Genomic DNA, 17,915 nt, shown 5'->3' on the forward strand with positions numbered 1-17,915 from the left:
AAAGGAACAAGATCTTCCTGTCTATAAATCAGTCCAGATTGTGATGCATAGAAAGAACTGTTGCCGAAAACTGCAAGTAAAGTCTGTGTTGTGTGATTATTTTATTAGGTTTATAATGCTGATTAGCAAATGTTTTTGTTCATTTAACTTAGTTTAATTATATATTCTGTGTTGTGTGATTATTTTATTAGGTTTATAATGCTGTTTAGCATTTAAAATCTTCATTTCAAAGCTTTCAAAATAATGTATTAGGTGTTACTACTGACAATTTTGAGAGGGGCCTGCCTCACTTCCCATTGACTTACATTATAAACTGGGTTTCAATTTACAACGGTTTCAATTTACAACCATTCCTTCTGTAACCTAACCCCGGCGTAAACTGAGGGCTACCTGTATATGTATAGAGATGTGTTTAACTATGGAGATAATGAAAGGATTTCACATTACAATCTTATGCACATTAAACAATATCTCAGAGGGATTTTCAAAGAGATTTTCATATATAGATCTCGAGATATCTATATATTCATATACATATCTCGCTATAAATAGATATATCAGTCTAAAAATCATCACATATATAGAGAAATATTTATTTATAAATAAAACATATTCCGCTACAAAAACATTTTCGCAATATAAAATATTCGCATTTTTATGTACACTTTTTTAAAGAGAATACATCATGGTCTTTGCACAACAGATTAGGGTTTTTTTTTTTTTTGTCTTCTCCGTTGACTTTTGTGGGAAATACGTGAACGCGATTTCACAGTTTGCATTACATGGCTTAATGCGCACGCAAAATAAGTTATTTCTCAACTTGCAATAGCTGCGCAACCCCAAATGTGAAAAAAGTCATAACGCAAGCTGAGTTTTCGCAACTGATTTGCCGCGCAACTTGTAATCTTGCCCTGTGTGAGTAAACAAGTGCTTCTGCCTGTGTGTGTGTGGAAATGTGTGATTGTGTGGGATCTATTCCAGTCTGTTAAAGAGTGTGAAGTTCCCTGCATGAGGATTTTCAAAACTGGCTATTCAAACCCACAGAAACAATTGGCTAGATTACGAGTTTTGCGGTAAGAGCTGCTCGGTGCTAACTTGCAAGTTATTTCCACCGCTCACCTCCCTATAGCGCTGCTATTACAGGTTTGCAAAAACCCGGTGTTAGCAGGCAATAAGTGAGCGTTGAGCAAAATTGAGCTCCATACTGCACTCCAATACCAGCGCTGCTGTGAGCTGGTTTTACGTGCTCGTGCGCGATTTCCTCATAGACATCGATGGGTAGAGCCGGCTGAAAAAAAGCCTAACACCTGCAATAAAGGAGCGTAAAGCTACGTAACGCAGCCCCATTGATTCCTATGGGGAAAGAAAATTCATGTTTACACCTAACACCCTAACATAAACCCCGAGTCTAAACCCCCCCTAATCTGCCCCGACATCGCCACCACCTACATTGTACTTATTAACCCCTAATCTGCTGCCCCCAACATCGCCGCCACCTACATACATTTATTAACCCCTAATCTGCCGCCCCCGACATCGCCACCACCTACATTATACTTATTAACCCCTAATCTGCCGCCCCCGACATCCCTACATTATACTTATTAACCCCTAATCTGCTGTCCCCGACATCGCCGCCACCTACATACATTTATTAACCCCTAATCTGCCGCCCCCGACATCGCCACCACCTACATTACAGTTATTAACCCCTAAACTGCTGCCCCCAATGTCGCCGCCACCTACCTACACTTATTAACCCCTAATCTGCCGCCCCCAATGTCGGCGCCACTATACTAAAGTTATTAAACCCTAACACCCCTAATTTAAATATAATTAAAATAAACCTAAATAAAACCTACTATTAATAACTAAATACCTGTAAAATAAATCCTAAGATACTGTAGCTACAATATAACTAATAGGATTTTTTCACCTTTAATTCCGATTGGCTGATAGAAGGAACCTTCATTCTTCAGTCGCCGTGGAAAGAAGAGGATGCTCCGTGCCGGATGTCTTGAAGATGGAGCCGCTCCGCGCCGGATGGATGAAGATAGAAGATGCCGTCTGGATGAAGACTTCTGCCGGCTTGGATGAAGACTTCGGTCCGCTTGGATGAAGACTCCTCCCGGCTTCGTTGAGGACTTCTTGCCGATTGGATGAAGACTTCTGCCGCTTCATTAAGGATGGATGTCCGGTCTTCAAAAACTGTAAGTGGATCTTCGGGGGTTAGTGTTAGGTTTTTTTAGTGTGGGTTTTATTTTTAGATTAGGGTTTGGGCTGAAAAAGAGCTAAATGCCCTTTTAAGGGCAATGCCCATCCAAATGCTCTTTTCAGGGCAATGGGGAGCTTAGGTTTTTTTAGATAGGTTTTTATTTGGGGGGTTTGGTTGTGTGGGTGGTGGGTTTTACTGTTGGGGGGTTGTTTGTATTTTTTTTTTAAAGGTAAAAGAGCTGATTTCTTTGGGGCAATGCCCCGCAAAAGGCCCTTTTAAGGGCTATTGGCAGTTTAGTTTAGGCTAGGTATTTTTTTTATTTTGGGGGGCTTTTTTATTTTGATAGGGCTATTAGATTAGGTGTAATTAGTTTAACCCCTTAATGACCGGACCATTTTTCAATTTTCTTACCCTTAATGACAATGGCTATTTTTGTGTTTAGCTGTAATTTCCCTCTTACTCATTTACTGTACCCACACATATTATATACCGTTTTTCTCGCCATTAAATGGACTTTCTAAGGATACCATTATTTTCATCATATCTTATAATTTCCTATAAAAAAAATATAAAATATGAGGAAAAAATTGAAAAAAACACACTTTTTCTAACTTTGACCCCCAAAATCTGTTACACATCTACAATCACCAAAAAACACCTATGCTAAATAGTTTCTAAATTTTGTCCTGAGTTTAGAAATACCCAATGTTTACATGTTCTTTACTTTTTTTGCAAGTTATAGGGCCATAAATACAAGTAGCACTTTGCTATTTCCAAACAACTTTTTTTCAAAATTAGCGCTAGTTACATTGGAACCCTGATATCTGTCAGGAATACCTGAATATCCCTTGACATGTATATATTTTTTTTTAGAAGACAACCCAAAGTATTGATCTAGGCCCATTTTGGTATATTTCATGCCACCATTTCACCGCCAAATGTCATCAAATAAAAAAAAAAGTTCACTTTTTCACAAATTTTGTCACAAACTTTAGGTTTCCCACTGAAATTATTTACAAACAGCTTCTGCAATTAAGGCACAAATGGTTGTAAATGCTTCTTTGGGATCCCCTTTGTTCAGAAATAGCAGACTTATATGGCTTTGGGGTTGCTTTTTGGTAAGTAGAAGGCCGCTAAATGCTGCTGCGCACCACACGTAAATTATGCCCAGCAGTTAAGGGGTTAAATTAGGTAGCTTGTAGGGAGCTTGCAGGGTTAATTTTAGCTTTAGGGTAGAGATCAGCCTCCCACCTGACACATCCCACCCCCTGATCCCTCCCAAACAGTTCTCTTCCCTCCCCCACCCCACAATTGTCCCCGCCATCTTAAGTACTGGCAGAAAGTCTGCCAGTACTAAATAAAAGGAGTTTTTCTTTTTTTTAATAAAAAAAAATAAAATGTTTTAGCTGTGATGGACTCCTGCCTTAGCCCCAACCTCCATGATCCCCCCCCCCCCAGCTCTCTAACCCTCTCCCCTACCTAATTGCCGCCATCTTGGGTACTGGCAGCTGTCTGCCAGTACCCAATTTGCCCCCCAAAAAAGTGTTTTTTTGATCTTTTATTGCCATTTTAAATGTTTTCTGTAGTGTAGCAGCCCCCCACAATACCCCAACCCCCTCCCAGATCCTTATATATTTATTTTTTCCCCCCTCTTCCCTCCTCATTGGTGTCAGTGTGGGTAGCTAATCGCGCGCGCGCACGTGCGCCCCCGCACGCTCCCGGCACCCGGCGTGCACATTGCACTTACAGGAGCCGGATGCCGGGTAGCGATGGGCCGCCCACCCGCCTCCCTGTTGCGCTCCCACCCACCAACGAACCGGCACCATCGCTACCGGTGCAGAGAGGGCCACAGAGTGGCTCTCTCTGCATCGGAGTCTTCTGAAAGGGTATTGCAGGATGCCTCCATATGGAGGCATCACTGCAATACCCTGAGAGCTGCTGGAAGCGATTGCGATCGCTTCCAGCACTCTCTTAGACAACTGACGTACCAGGTACGTCTATTGTCATTAACTGTAAGTTAATGCATGACGTACCTGGTACGTCAGTTGTCATTAAGGGGTTAAATATTTGAAAATTTATTTTTTATTTTCTGTAATTTAGTGGGGGTTTTTTTTTTTTGTAATTTAGTTAATTGTATTTAATTAATGTAATTTATTTAATTGTAGTGTAAGGTTAGGTGTTAGTGTAACTCAGGTTAGGTTTCATTTTACAGGTAAATTTGTATTTATTTTAGGTAGGTAGCTAGTAAATAGTTAATAACCAGTGGAATAAAAATAAAACCTAAGCTAGGTACAATATAATTATTAGTTATATTGTAGCTAGCTTAGGTTTTATTTCACAGGTAAGTATTTAGTTTTAAATAGGAATTATTTATTTATTAAAAGTAGGTTTTATTTAGATTTATTTTAATTACATTAAAGTTAGGGGGTGTTAGGGTTAGACTTAGGGTTAGGTTTAGGGGTTAATAACTTTAGTATAGTGGCAGCGATTTTGGGGGCAGCATATTAGGGGTTAATAGCAGTAATGTAGGTTGCGGCGATGTTAGGGACAGCAGATTAGGGGTTAATAATATTTAACTAGTGTTTGTGATGCGGGAGTACGGCGGTTTAGGGGTTAATATGTTTATTATAGTGGCGGCAATGTCCGGAGCGGCAGATTAGGGGTTAATAATTTTATTTTAGTGTTTGCGATGCGGGAGGGCCTCGGTTTAGGGGTTAATAGGTAGTTTATGGGTGTTAGTGTACTTTTTAGCACTTTAGTTATGAGTTTTAAGTTACGGCGTTGTAGCATAAACTACTGACTTTCAGTTTACAGTATGGATCTTGACGGTATAGGGTGTACCGCTCACTTTTTGGCCTCCCAGGCAGACTCGTAATACCGGCGCAAAGGAAGTCCCATTGAAAAAGGACTTTTGGAAAGCTGCGGTAGTTACGTTGCGTTATGGCCAAAAAAGTGTGCGGTACACCTAAACCTGCAAGACTCGTAATACCAGCGGTAGTGAAAAAGAGCCATAACGCTGCTTTTTCACTCATACCGCAAAACTCATAATCTAGCCGACTGTTTGTTCTGCTTTTTGCATGATTTTTGGAATTATCAGATTCAACATCTTTACTTCCTAAAAACCTATTTTGTCCTGTTTCACGTGGAATATCTTTTTTTTTTTTAAACAAATGTGTATGTTTTGGTCCATGTATTAGTTTACTTTAGTTTAATAAACACATTCCTGGTTTAATTAAAGGTTAAAATTATTGCTCAAATCACATTTTGAAACCATGAAATTTGTACACACCTAAAATATTGTCATTTATTTATGATTAAAAAATAAGTGAATGTTGTAAAAATGCAAAAAATAATTCAATTATATGAAATGATTGAGTGCATATATTTATTATTATAATTAGTTAAAAACCTGCATTCAAACAAGTTAGCAGTCAGGATCAATAGAGAATCAATTAGCTATCATGTTTTCCTTTAGTATTAATCGTGTATATTTTGCTTCCATGCAGGTCTTTAGAAACTTATACAAAATAATATGTTTGTTATAGTTTTTCTTCTGTCTACCTAATCCAAATTCAATAAAACTAGATGCTCTGTTTCACATATGTAATTCAACAATACCTGTGAGGAGTACTTTGTGTGTTTTTGCTTGGTTTTGGAATTTTAGTTTGAAGCTATTTTAATCCATTGAAAAAAAAAACCCACATTTGTGGTGAGATAACCGCAATAGGAGTATATTTTGACATAGGCCAATCATGCCTGTTCCCAGGGCAGCAGGATTTAGAGGGTGAAGCAAAGTGTGCAGGATAGTTCTGTGGCATGATACCTTCCCACTCCTATGCTCTCCAAATGTTTTCATTATTAAAGGGACATTAAAAGCTAAGGGCCAGATTACAAGTGGAGCGATATTTAATGCTTCAGCTCGAGAGTTAACTGCGCTAGATGTAAGCTTTTTGTGCTTGTATTGTGAGTTGGAAATAACCTGTTTACGCTCGCTCGCTAACCCGATGAGTGCAAAAAGCCGAAGTTAGAATATTCCGCTCACGTATTCCCCTAAAGGTCAATGGAGCACAAAAAAGTGGGGGAAAAACCTAACACTCTGTTTGTGCACAAAACCCATCACTTGTTCTCATGTCCGCTAAGCCGACATGAAAATATGAATATTTCACATTCCAATGTTCTTCACATACAAGAATAAGTTCTATTTATTCTTTTATATATATATATATATATATATATATATATATATATATATATATATATATTTATATATATTCTAGTTTTGGGATCCAAGCACTCACTGTAAGTTGTGTTGCCTGGGTGCACTCTATGGTAGATAGGCAGAAACTTTCATGAAAAGAAGAGGCACTCACAGGACTTAGTTAACACAAAATTTATTAATAGTTCATTAATTCAGTCAGTCAACGTTTCGGTCCTCACAGGGACCTTTATCAAGATTGTTTCTCAGTAAGAGGGTGTATATTGTACTCAGCGGTGAGAACTAAGTCATGTGAGTGCCTCTTCTTTTCATGAAAGTTTCTATATATACAGTGGATATAAAAAGTCTACACACCCCTGTTAAAATGTCAGGTTTCTGTGATGTAAAAAAATGAGACAAAGATAAATCATTTCAGAACATGTTCCACCTTTAATGTGACCTATAAACTGTACAACTCAATTGAAAAACAAACTGACATTTTTAGGTAAAGGGAAATAAAAAACTAAAATAATATGGTTGCATAAGTCTGAACACCCTTAAACTAATACTTTATTGAAGCTCCTTTTGATTTTATTACAGCACTCAGTCTTTTGGGTATGAGTTTTTCAGCATGGCACATCTTGACTTGGCAAGATTTGACCACTCTTCTTTGCAAAAACACTCTAAATCTGTCAGAATGTGAGGGCATCTCCTGTGCACAGCCCTCTTCAGATCACCCCACAGATTTTGAATTGGATTCAGGTCTGGGCTCTGGCTGGGCCATCCCAAAACTTTAATCTTCTTCTGGTGAAGCCATTCCTTTGTTGATTTGGATGTATGCTTTGGGTTGTTGTCATGTTGAAAGATGAAGTTCCTCTTCATGTTCAGCTTTCTAGCAGAAGCCTGAAGGTTTTGTGCCAATATTGTCTGGTATTTGGAACTGTTCATTATTCCCTCTACCTTGACTAAGGCCCCAGTTCCAGCTGAAGAAAAACAGCTCCAAAGCATGATGCTGCCACCACCATGCTTCACTGTGGGTATGGTGTTCTTTTGGTGATGTGCAGTGTTGTTTTTGCGCCAAACATATGTTTTGGAATTATGGTCAAAAAGTTCAACTTTGGTTTCATCAGACCAGAACACCTTTTGCAACATGCTTTTGGGAGACTTCAGATGTGTTTTTGCAAAATTTAGCTGGGCTTGGATGTTTTTTTTGTTTGTAAGAAAAGGCTTCCGTCTTGCCACTCTACCCCATAGCCCAGACATATGAAGAATACGGGCGATTGTTGTCACATGTACCACACAGCCAGTACTTGCCAGATATTCCTGCAGCTCCTTTAATGTTGCTGTAGGCCTCTTGGCAGCCTCCCAGGCCAGTTTTCCTCTCGTCTTTTCATCAATTTTGGAGGGACATCCAGTTCTTGGTAATGTCACTGTTGTGCCATATTTTCTTCACTTGATGATGATTGTCTTCACTGTGTTCCATGGTATATCTAATGCCTTGGAAATTCTTTTGTACCCTTCTCCTGACTGATACCTTTTAACAATGAGATCCCTCTGATGCTTTAGACACTCTCTGCGGACACATACAACACCATATTTAGGCATGCATATTTAGGATGTATATGATTGTAAATTTGCCTCCATAACTTTACATTATCTGAAAAGTCTTCTCATAACTAGCATATTGATATGGTTATTTTGTTCAAAAGTTAATTCTACTTTTAAAAGTGAGCATTTTTTGTCAGGCTCCGTTACCTGATTCAATGCAGCCTCTCTGAAAGATTTTCTCTTAGTCTTATTTGACTGGCAGCTCTTCTTTCAGCCAATCGGAGCCTCACCATGCGCCCCATGTAATTTAATCACAGCACGCTCCCGTGCTTGGAACTCAGCCTGGAAGTTCAACTACGCAAGCGCAATTCACTACGCTATTTCTGTTGCGCAAATAGCGTAGTGAGTTTCACTTGCGTGATTGAACTTCCAGGCTGAGTTCCAAGCACGGGAGCGTGCTATGATTAAATTACATGGGGCGCAAGGTGAGGCTCAGATTGGCTGAAAGAGCCGCCAATCAAATAAGGCTAAGAGAAGATTGTTCAGAGAAGCTGCATTGAATCAGGTAATGAAGCTTGGAAAAATGCCCATTTTTAAAAGTAGAATTGACTTGAACAAAATAAGCATCTCAATATGCTAGTTATGAGAAGACCTTTCAGAATATGTGAAGTTATGGAGGTGAATTTACCATCATTTTAAAGCCCTTTGGCTGACTTTGTTTTCTTCTAACACCTGAGATCTCATATCTTTGATCCTTTATAACTTTTGTTTGCAATTTTTTTTATATAATTTTATGAGATGGTGTTCTTATGAGTGTGTATACTTTGTAATGTAATTTTAGTGTAAAGAGCATTTACTTAAAACTGAAAGAGCAGAATCCTGACTGATCTCCCCTGATGGCTGATATAATCAAGTACTGTAGTGCTGGATAGAAAAATAATATGAATCGAGAACATCTTGTTCCCATAGTCTTCAGAGCCAGAAGAAAAATATCTGTAACTTGTGGAATGGCAATCGGAAGTGTATTTGAGGAAACCATGGGCAAGATCTCAGAACTGTTGCAACTGACAAACCTTTTGCAATTTAGCTGACGTTTGCCCAATCAAATCCTGGTGCAAATGTTTATACAAACCCCCATAGTGCCAGGTCCTCGGGAAGTGCAACTTCTCAGATATGAAGGGCAGAGCAAAAATGTGTCTGCATATTTATTACATTCCTATTACAATTTCGTGCTACCCCTACACAAATCCCTTGTTATTGTACTTGTCCCAATCTCATGTAAAAGTTTATGTCAACTACCAGGCATATGGTTAAAACATAATGTTACAATGAGTAAACACTGATACCAGCGCTGTGACAGGTAAAATTATCAGTAAAAAGGAACGTACAACCTGAATGTATGCCAAGGATTGGGCCACCTGGTGACAGGTTAAAGCAGGGGCACATAGTGTTTGAACAGGATCTGATGGGGGGGGGGGGGGGGAATAAGTAAAACACTCTCAGCACACTTTATGACAAATATTGACCTATGAGTATATCTAGAGAGGAGAAAACCTAGAGAGCATATCCACAAATCACCATACACTGGCACATTAACCCAGGGCTACTTCCACGTTTATAGAAGCGGTCATTTCAAGAATTCTTGACCATGTTTTTGCTAAGTTAGTATCAGATGCAGTTGTGAAAAATATATTGCTGCATTGTTATTATGTGGGCTGCAGAAAGAATGTTGCTGGTACAGTATAAATGGCTGGAGGCAAATTGTTTTAACATGTTGCCGCTCTCTTTGGCATTCAGTTATTTAATATACAGCTGTATAGCCAAACCTTAAAGGGACATTAAACACTTTGAGATGGTAATATAAAATGATAAATTGTATATATAAAACAGCTCTGCAATATACTTTAATGATTTATTTTGTCCTCTTTGCCTGTAATTCCATTCTGAAATTGTGAGCTTTTCAGTTCCTGTTAGAAATGGAAGTGCAGAACACTGTTAAATCCAGCACAACCATTGGCTGCACACTCTAGTGACCTATTTATAACTGTCTCTAATTGGCCACAGTAGAGAAGGTAACACAAGTTACAACATGGCAGCTCCCGGTGTTTTATAGACACTAAAACTTTACACTTATTTTGTCACTTTTTAAACAACTAATGAAACTTTAAAAAATACATCTACATGTTAGTCATGGACTAATCTTTTCTTTGAATGTATCATTCTAGCTAGCATGTATTTAGTGTTTAATGTCCCTTTAAAGGGACATAAAATCATTTTTTTTCTTTCATGATTCATACAATTTTAAAAACTTTCCAATTTAATTCTATTATCAGTTTTTCTTCATTTTCTTGTTATCATTTGTTGAATAGCAGGGATGTAAGCTCAGGTTCGTGCATGTGTCTTCCGCACAATATAGCAGCAGTTTTGCAACAATGTTATACATTAGCAAGGGCGCTAGATGGCAGCACTATTTCCTATATGGCAGCCGTTTTGCAACAATGTTAGACATTAGCAAGAGCACTAGATGGCAGCACTATTTCCTGACATGTAGTGCTTCAGGCATGTGCACGCTACCTACCTAGGTATCTCTTCAACAAAGAATAATAACATGAGAACAAAGCTAATTTGATATTAAACTGGAAATGTTTTTAAAATTGTAATCTCTATCTGAATAATGAAAGAAAATATTTGTGTTTCATGTCCCTTTAACATGTACTGAACCTGTCTGCCTGAGATCACAGATTGTGGGGATCATTTGTTCCAAAATCCATGAAAAAATAAGTTACGCTGTATAAATGTAGATGTAATACAAATACAGCAGTATAAATGATATACTTCCTGCTAATGCTCACTGAATATTTACAATGGCTATGAATAAGTCAATGATCCCCTTAAATTGAAGTAACCCACTCCCCTAGAATGGCCATATTCACTTTGTGCAAAAAGTTGTTGTTTTTAGAGCACTTAGTGGGTCCTAATAACTATTTTGACTCTAATAAGATTTTGTTAATCATTCACGGGTTTCAGTGTAATCTCATTTAAATGTCAGGAATAGTGCTTGGGGTACACAGGTCTAATTTATCCTTACGATTGGATGGGGGACCTATTAAAAATTTAAATGTGAAGCTTCAACTCACACTTCAGCGTGTGACCTGCATCTCTATTAATAAAATAGATGACTGCTACAAAGTATAATTATTTGATAATAAAACTTTATTATATTTTGAAGGACAATCACACTGGGTCTCCAGAGCATTTGTTCCTTTACCCAACTTAATTTCCTACCTTAATATGTTATTAAATTTAGCTAACAAGTTTCTCAAAACTGCTACAGCAATTAATTAAGCTGTTGCCCTCTGGATCTTTGGTTGGGGTCCCTGCCCTTTTTATTTGTATTACATTCATTCTTTGCAGAGGAGATATTTCTGATGTTCATCTCTTGTGTAATAACAAAATATGTTGATCAGGCAATGGATCTATTTAATGACCCATTATAACATTTTTGAGGGGATATATATATACAGTACTGTGCAAAAGTGTTAGGCCACCATTAGATTTGTTGTGTTATCGATGGTATAATGACAATATATAATTATTTCTCAGTCTCTTTATTAGAGTACAACCAGAAAATACAGGATATGTGTATGCAGTATTAAAAAACAGATAAAATAATAGTATTTAATGTGACCTCCTCTTACACTTGAACAATAGCAGAAACCTGGCTCTCGTAAACCTAAATAGAATGGAACCCTAATTAATATAATATCATTGCTAACACAAATATTTGTCCTACTATTTCCTGTCAAAACGACTTCTGTGAAAAAGGTTTGTGCAAGACATGCTTGAGCATTACATACACATGTGGTATAAGTTTAATTCATTAGACGCTTGCTGATAAGACCAACTTTCAATCACATCATTCCATTCAAAATGCCAACGGTCACAGGATTTGACAGACATAAAATCATACTTTTGCATCAGCAAGGCCACTCTCAAAGGGAAATCAGCAAACAAACTGGATACTTAAGATGTGGTATTCAAGCTGTAATAAAGAAATTTAAAGAATCAGGAGAGGTCAAGGACAAAAACAGGACTGGAAGGCCAAGAAAACGTTCAAAATCTGATGAGAAGTTTCTCAGAGTTTCTTCTTTGAGAGACCGGAAGAAGTCTAGCAAGGACCTGGCTGAGTATCTGGCAGCTTCATCGGGATGCCAAGTTGACCCTTCTACAGTCCGAAGAAGCTTGATCAAGAATGGTCTTTGTGGAAGGGTAGCAGCCAAGAAACCACATTTTTCGGAAGGGGAACAGGGTGAAAAGGCTAAAATATGCTAAAGCTCACAAAGATTGGAATGAACATCAGTGGAAAAGAGTATTATGGAGTGACAAATCCAAGTTTGAAGTTTTTGGGTCCAATCATCAACGATATATGTGAGAAGAAGAGAGATGGAAGAATGAGTGCTTGTGGCATTCTGTGAAACATGGTGGAAATGAAGATGATGTCACTCACTGTTTGATCCCACCCTCTTTGGTAGTAGTCTTTTCCATTAAAATTGTTACTTTGTTACCATGCATGAATAAAGTTATGTTATTGTTACTTTCCTGATAAGCAGTGTGCCTCTATTGTGGACTGGTTTTCTCTCACTGTACCTCCGTAGTAAACACTTTCTCTGCAAACATGGTGTAGGGTCTGCATTTCTGCCAGTGGTGCTGGCAATATTGTCCGAATTGATGGGATCATGAATGCTGAAATGTACAGACAGGTTTTAAATCATATTTGGACAAAAACAGCTGATAAAACAATGACAGTCATGGACTGGCCTCCACAGAGTACAGACCTGAATATTATAGAGCCAGTATTGGATCACCTGGACAGAGAAATACATAAAAGACAACCTAAATCTAAAGAAGAACTCTGGGAAATGCTGAAAAAAGCCTGGTATAATGTACCAGAAGATTACTTCAGAATACTTCAGGACAGTCTCCCCAAAAGAGTTCAATCAGTACATATATATATATATATATATATATATATATATATATATATATATATATATATATATATATATATACAAATACAGCTCAGGAAAAAACAACAACTCTGGAATGGAACTTTGTTCCGATGTAGACAAATAAGTCCCGGTGGGAAAGGGTTATGGTCTAGTAAAGGACAACCGCAGACCTGCCAACTTTGGGAAAATTTTCAAAGTGTGCCCTAATTTGCATATATAATGATGTCACCGGAAGTAATACCACATGAAAAGAAAAAAATATTTTGTATCTAACTCTTTTTGACTCTAGTAAAAAATAAAATAAATTAAATTATATATATATACACACATACACACTCACCGGCCACTTTATTAGGTACACCTGTTCAATTGCTTGGTAACACAAATTTCTAATCAGCCAATCACATGGCAGCAACTCAATGCATTTAGGCATCTAAACATGGTTAAGACGACTTGCTGAAGTTCAAACAGAGCATCAGAATGGGGAAGAAAGGGGATTTAAGTGACTTTGAACGTGGCATGGTTTTTGGTGCCAGACGCGCAGGTCTGGGTATTTCAAAAACTGCTGATCTACTAGGATTTTCACAAACAACCATCTCTAGGGTTTACAGAGAATGGTCCGAAAAAGAGAAAATATCCAGTGAGTGGCAGTTGTGTGGACAAAAATGCCTTGTTGATGTCAGAGAAAAATGGTCAGACTGGTTTGAGATAATAGAAAGGTAAACAGTAACTCAAATAACCACTCGTTACAACCAAGGTATGCAGAATACCATCTCTGAACGCACAACATGTTGAACCTTGAAGCAGATGGGCTACAGCAGCAGAAGACCGGGTGCCACTCTTGTCAGCTAAGAACAGGAAACTGAGGCTACAATTCGCACAGGCTCACCAAAATTGGATAATAGAAGATTGGAAAAACGTTGCCTGGTCTGATGAGTCTCGATTTCAGCTGCGACTCAGATGGTAAGGTCAGAATTTGGCATAAACAACATGAAAGCATGGATCCATCCTGTCTTGTATCAATGGTTCCACTTGGTGGTGTAATTGGTGTAATGGTGTGGGGGATATTTTCTTGGTACACTTTGGGCCACTTAGTACCAATTGAGCATCATTTAAATGCCACGGCCTACCTGAGTATTGTTGCTGACCATGTCCATCCCTTTATAACTACAGTTTACCCATCTTTTGATGGCTACTTCCAGCAGGATCATGCACCATGTCACAAAGCTCAAATCATCTCAAACTGGTTTCTTGAACATGACAATGAGTTCACTGTACTCCAATGGCCTACACAGTCACCAGATCTCAATCTAATAGAGCACCTTTGGGATGTGGTGGAACGGGTGATTTGCATCATGGATGTGCAGCTGACAAATCTGCAGCAACTGCGTGATGTTATCATGTCAATATGAACCAAAATCTGAGGAATGTTTCCAGAACCTTGTTGAATCTATGCCACGAAGAATTAAAGGGACATTCCGGTCAAAATTGAGTCATTACCAGATGGTAAAAGCACCTTAGGTTGTCTGAGCAAATGCTGTGTATAAAATGCAGGTGCACCTTGCATACCTAAATACACTGTTGAAACAGTTATAGCTTTTATTAGAAGCATTTCTGCTAATATAAGTATATTATAAAAATGCTTATATTCAAAACTCAATTGCATCCATGACCATGTGGATTCTAATTTTGGCTGGAATGTCCCTTTACGGCAGTTCTGAAGGCAAAAGGGGGTCCAACCTGGTACTAGTAAGGTGTACCTAATAAAGTGGCTGGTGAGTATATATATATATATATATATATATATATATATATATATATATATTTATTTTTTTTTTTTTTTTTTTTAAAAGCACAGTAAATATCTACAAATATTATATATCCAACGCTATGTACTCAGTCTTTATAGAAAAAATAATAATCTGGCACACAGTTGGAAAATAAAGTTTTTATTTGGAAAAGACAATATAATTTACATATTAGTATAAAAAAAATTTCACACATTCTTACAACACACACAAACATTCACATATTAAAAACATACAGACACAAGATGTAACACAAAGTACTAAGGAAACACATTCACTAATATATATGTTGCTTAGTGCCTGTGTTTGGATGGCAAACATGATCCCTAACACATACACAATGTAAAGGCTGTCCACCATTTTACAAAGATCAGTCACATTTATATACTATTAGAAAGAAGAGAACTGTCATAACTTACCAGCTGCCAGCTACAAGTAAGATAGAGGGTGAGAATTTGCTTATACTTCCTCCTCTCACTATAATTACATCAGGCATTTTAGCCAGATCCGTGAAGCAACTCACTCATTCAAATTTCTGTCAAGTCTCTAGGTTGCTCTGCACAGTAGTCTGAAGTCAGGTTCGGAACCTGATCTCTCTGCAACAGGAGCAGGGACAGAGTAAAGGAATGAAAAAGAATCATTGTGATGCTCTCATATTTAGATATCCTCTGTCACATGAAACAAAACTAAATAGAAATTGTGTTTGTATGTGCTCTACTGTATAACAACTGATATTCTAGCTCTAGCAGTCTGTAATGAATGTGTTCCTGATGGATCATTTATCCCTCCCTCTGCCCTGTTCACTATGCTCGTGTGCTTCTCTGTGTGCTGTCCCTCCATAAGTGTTTACAGGCACTGTACCTGCTCTACAGCTCTGTTTTGTGAACTGGATGAGCGCACAAGCAGTATCCTACAGCAGGGGGGGATTGTGTGCTGGGAGGGCTGTATAGGGCTTGCACGGAGGTGCTGAATACTCAGATTTCCCCTCCCACATTCCATTAGTTTGAAGACTGTTAGCTTTGTAGTGTGCTGTGTTTTGTGACCTCTGACAGCTATTTCCTCCTGAGCACTCACACCGTGTGATGTGGGGTCTGTGTCGGGTGACCAGGAGGAAATGCACCAAACCGGGTGTCACGATAGGATCTTGTGAGTTGGCAGATATACAACCGGTTTAATTCTTCATTGGTTTTGTAATTGGCTGCGTATTTATCATAACGCGGTCTGTGTGCTACTGTGCTTACAGTGCCATTATTGTGTACTCTGCCTTCTATACATGCGTTACTCGGATGTCTCTTACTGCGAGTTGTGGCTCACAATCTCATCCTAATCTCCTGGCTGCTAAACTTCCCCTCCCCTCTTTTCCTGGCTTCCTGCTTCTCCAACAAGATAGAGAGGCTGAACTTTCCCCGTGTAAGTGAGAAACCATCCTCCCCCTGCTGTACACATGTAGAACTGGGCTCCGGGAACACAGCAGGAGAAGGAGAGAAGCAGAAGGGGCCGTGTTATATAGTACACACCACTGTTACTGCTTTGGCTGCTGTCAGAAGGTTGTCTTTCATTTTAGATTGACAGATTGTATTAATGTTACTCTGTAATAGTCAAACAATTTAATTTCTCAGCTATAATTGTATACTACTGCGACTGAAAAGCACTCACGAGTAGGGCAAAATGTGTTTAAGTGCTGTCTCCAGCTTTTCTAGCTTCACCATCTTCACTATTTTCTGTGTTATTCTATGCATCTGATTCACTACACAAAGGAAAGATGAGGGAGCTTAGCCTACCAGCTGCATAGAATAGAATAGGAACAGGTGATGCTGGCGAGGCGTTTTAGTTCCCACTCACTGTCAGGTTTTCTTGGAAACATACAATTGTCATTATCATTGCAATTCTTGGATTTCTTAGATTCTGCCCACTTGGAGCTGACATAAGCAATGATTTTATATTAGACTAAGGACACTACAGATCACTGACATAAGTATGGAAAATACAAAATGATGCAAACCACACATTGTAAAGTATGTGGGACTATTATTACTGCATGGAGGAGGCAGCTTAAATTTCTTTCTCTGGCAAGGACTGAGCTATATGAAGGTCTCTCTCAAATGAGAAAAGTGGCAAGGTTCTGCAGATCTCTGGCATTTAAGGGGTTAATACTTACTCTGTATAACACATCCTTGCGGGGGAAAAATGTTTACTACTCAGACCTACCCCTGGTAGACAATGAGTGCACAGGTTACTGGACAGGGAAAGGGGTTGTCACTGTTCTACAGGTTCCTGCTGAGCAGGAAAGAGCTTAATGCGTTCTCTTCAATGCTCTCCCTGGCAGGGGAGGGTTTATAACTTGTTCTTTAAGTTTCTTTCAGAGGGAGGTTTATTCATTGGTCTAAATGTATCTCCCTGGCTGGTAGTTACACCCATGGCTGTTGCCTGTACTGTGTCACTCTTTTTTCAGGAAGTGACGACCTGTTGCAAAGTGATCCAGGTGAGAATAAGAAAGGTGAGAAGCACACAGACCATACAGGTGACAGCAACAAGAAGGGAAGGCAGATACTGGAAGAGCACAAGCAGGAAGGTACAGTATTCCTGGGCATTTGGGCTACGCTATGTGTTTGTATTGTCATCATTTTATTATTATCATTTCTGTATACTGCTGGCAATGCTATGCATATATTCTGTATGTTTGCCTCTCAACAGGATGGGTCCCCCACTTAAAGTACATGAGCTTATCCGCATGATCCGCGCAGTCAAGACACAGTGTGAGGAGCGTGAGGTAATTCAGAGAGAGTGTGCAGATATCCGCTCTGCCTTCCGGGAGGAGGATGCCATGTACAGGGGCCGAAGTGTGGCCAAGCTCCTCTACGTGCACATGTTGGGGTACCCTGCACATTTTGGACAGGTATGTGATTCACACACATTTTTTATGTAATAACAGTTCTGTGCTATATTAGTAACAATAATGGTTTCTTTCAGGTCTCAAAAAGCGCTAAATGTTACAGCGCTTTTTTTGTATTGCACTTTAGCTTAACACTTTAAAAAATGCTAGGATTTACCATCACTAAAAATAAAGGCCTTTTTCATTCATCAGTTTAACAAAAACAGGTGAAAAGATCCCTTTATTTGCAGCAGTTTCACTGCTAAGC

The 17,915-nt window shown here is 38.7% G+C and overlaps 1 protein-coding gene and 1 long non-coding RNA gene across 4 annotated transcripts in view; one reads left to right on the forward strand and one right to left on the reverse strand.

The window, feature by feature from the left end:
* Positions 1-11,550: 11,550 nt before the first annotated feature.
* LOC128647880 (uncharacterized) lies at positions 11,551-15,465 on the reverse strand. Its single transcript, XR_008400441.1, has 2 exons — positions 15,195-15,465; positions 11,551-12,701 (listed from the first exon to the last, which is right to left on the reverse strand). It is a non-coding gene; the product is annotated as an uncharacterized LOC128647880 (long non-coding RNA).
* A 308-nt stretch (positions 15,466-15,773) lies between these two features.
* The window catches only part of AP1G2 (adaptor related protein complex 1 subunit gamma 2), a 123,690-nt gene continuing 121,548 nt past the window's right edge, over positions 15,774-17,915 (forward strand). Inside the window, exons 1-3 of one of the 3 annotated variants that reach the window (XM_053702318.1) lie at positions 15,774-15,921; positions 17,228-17,347; positions 17,470-17,671. In XM_053702318.1, the coding sequence (XP_053558293.1) occupies positions 17,471-17,671 (201 nt within the window). In that variant the 5' untranslated portion in view covers positions 15,774-15,921; positions 17,228-17,347; position 17,470. Of the gene's footprint in view, positions 15,922-16,036; positions 16,186-16,216; positions 16,323-17,227; positions 17,348-17,469; positions 17,672-17,915 lie in introns of those variants that run through there. The other 2 variants (XM_053702319.1, XM_053702320.1) reach the window with 2 other exon arrangements.

This window comes from Bombina bombina, chromosome 2 (assembly GCF_027579735.1).
Source record: "Bombina bombina isolate aBomBom1 chromosome 2, aBomBom1.pri, whole genome shotgun sequence".
In the NCBI taxonomy this organism is placed as follows: Eukaryota; Metazoa; Chordata; class Amphibia; order Anura; family Bombinatoridae; genus Bombina; species Bombina bombina.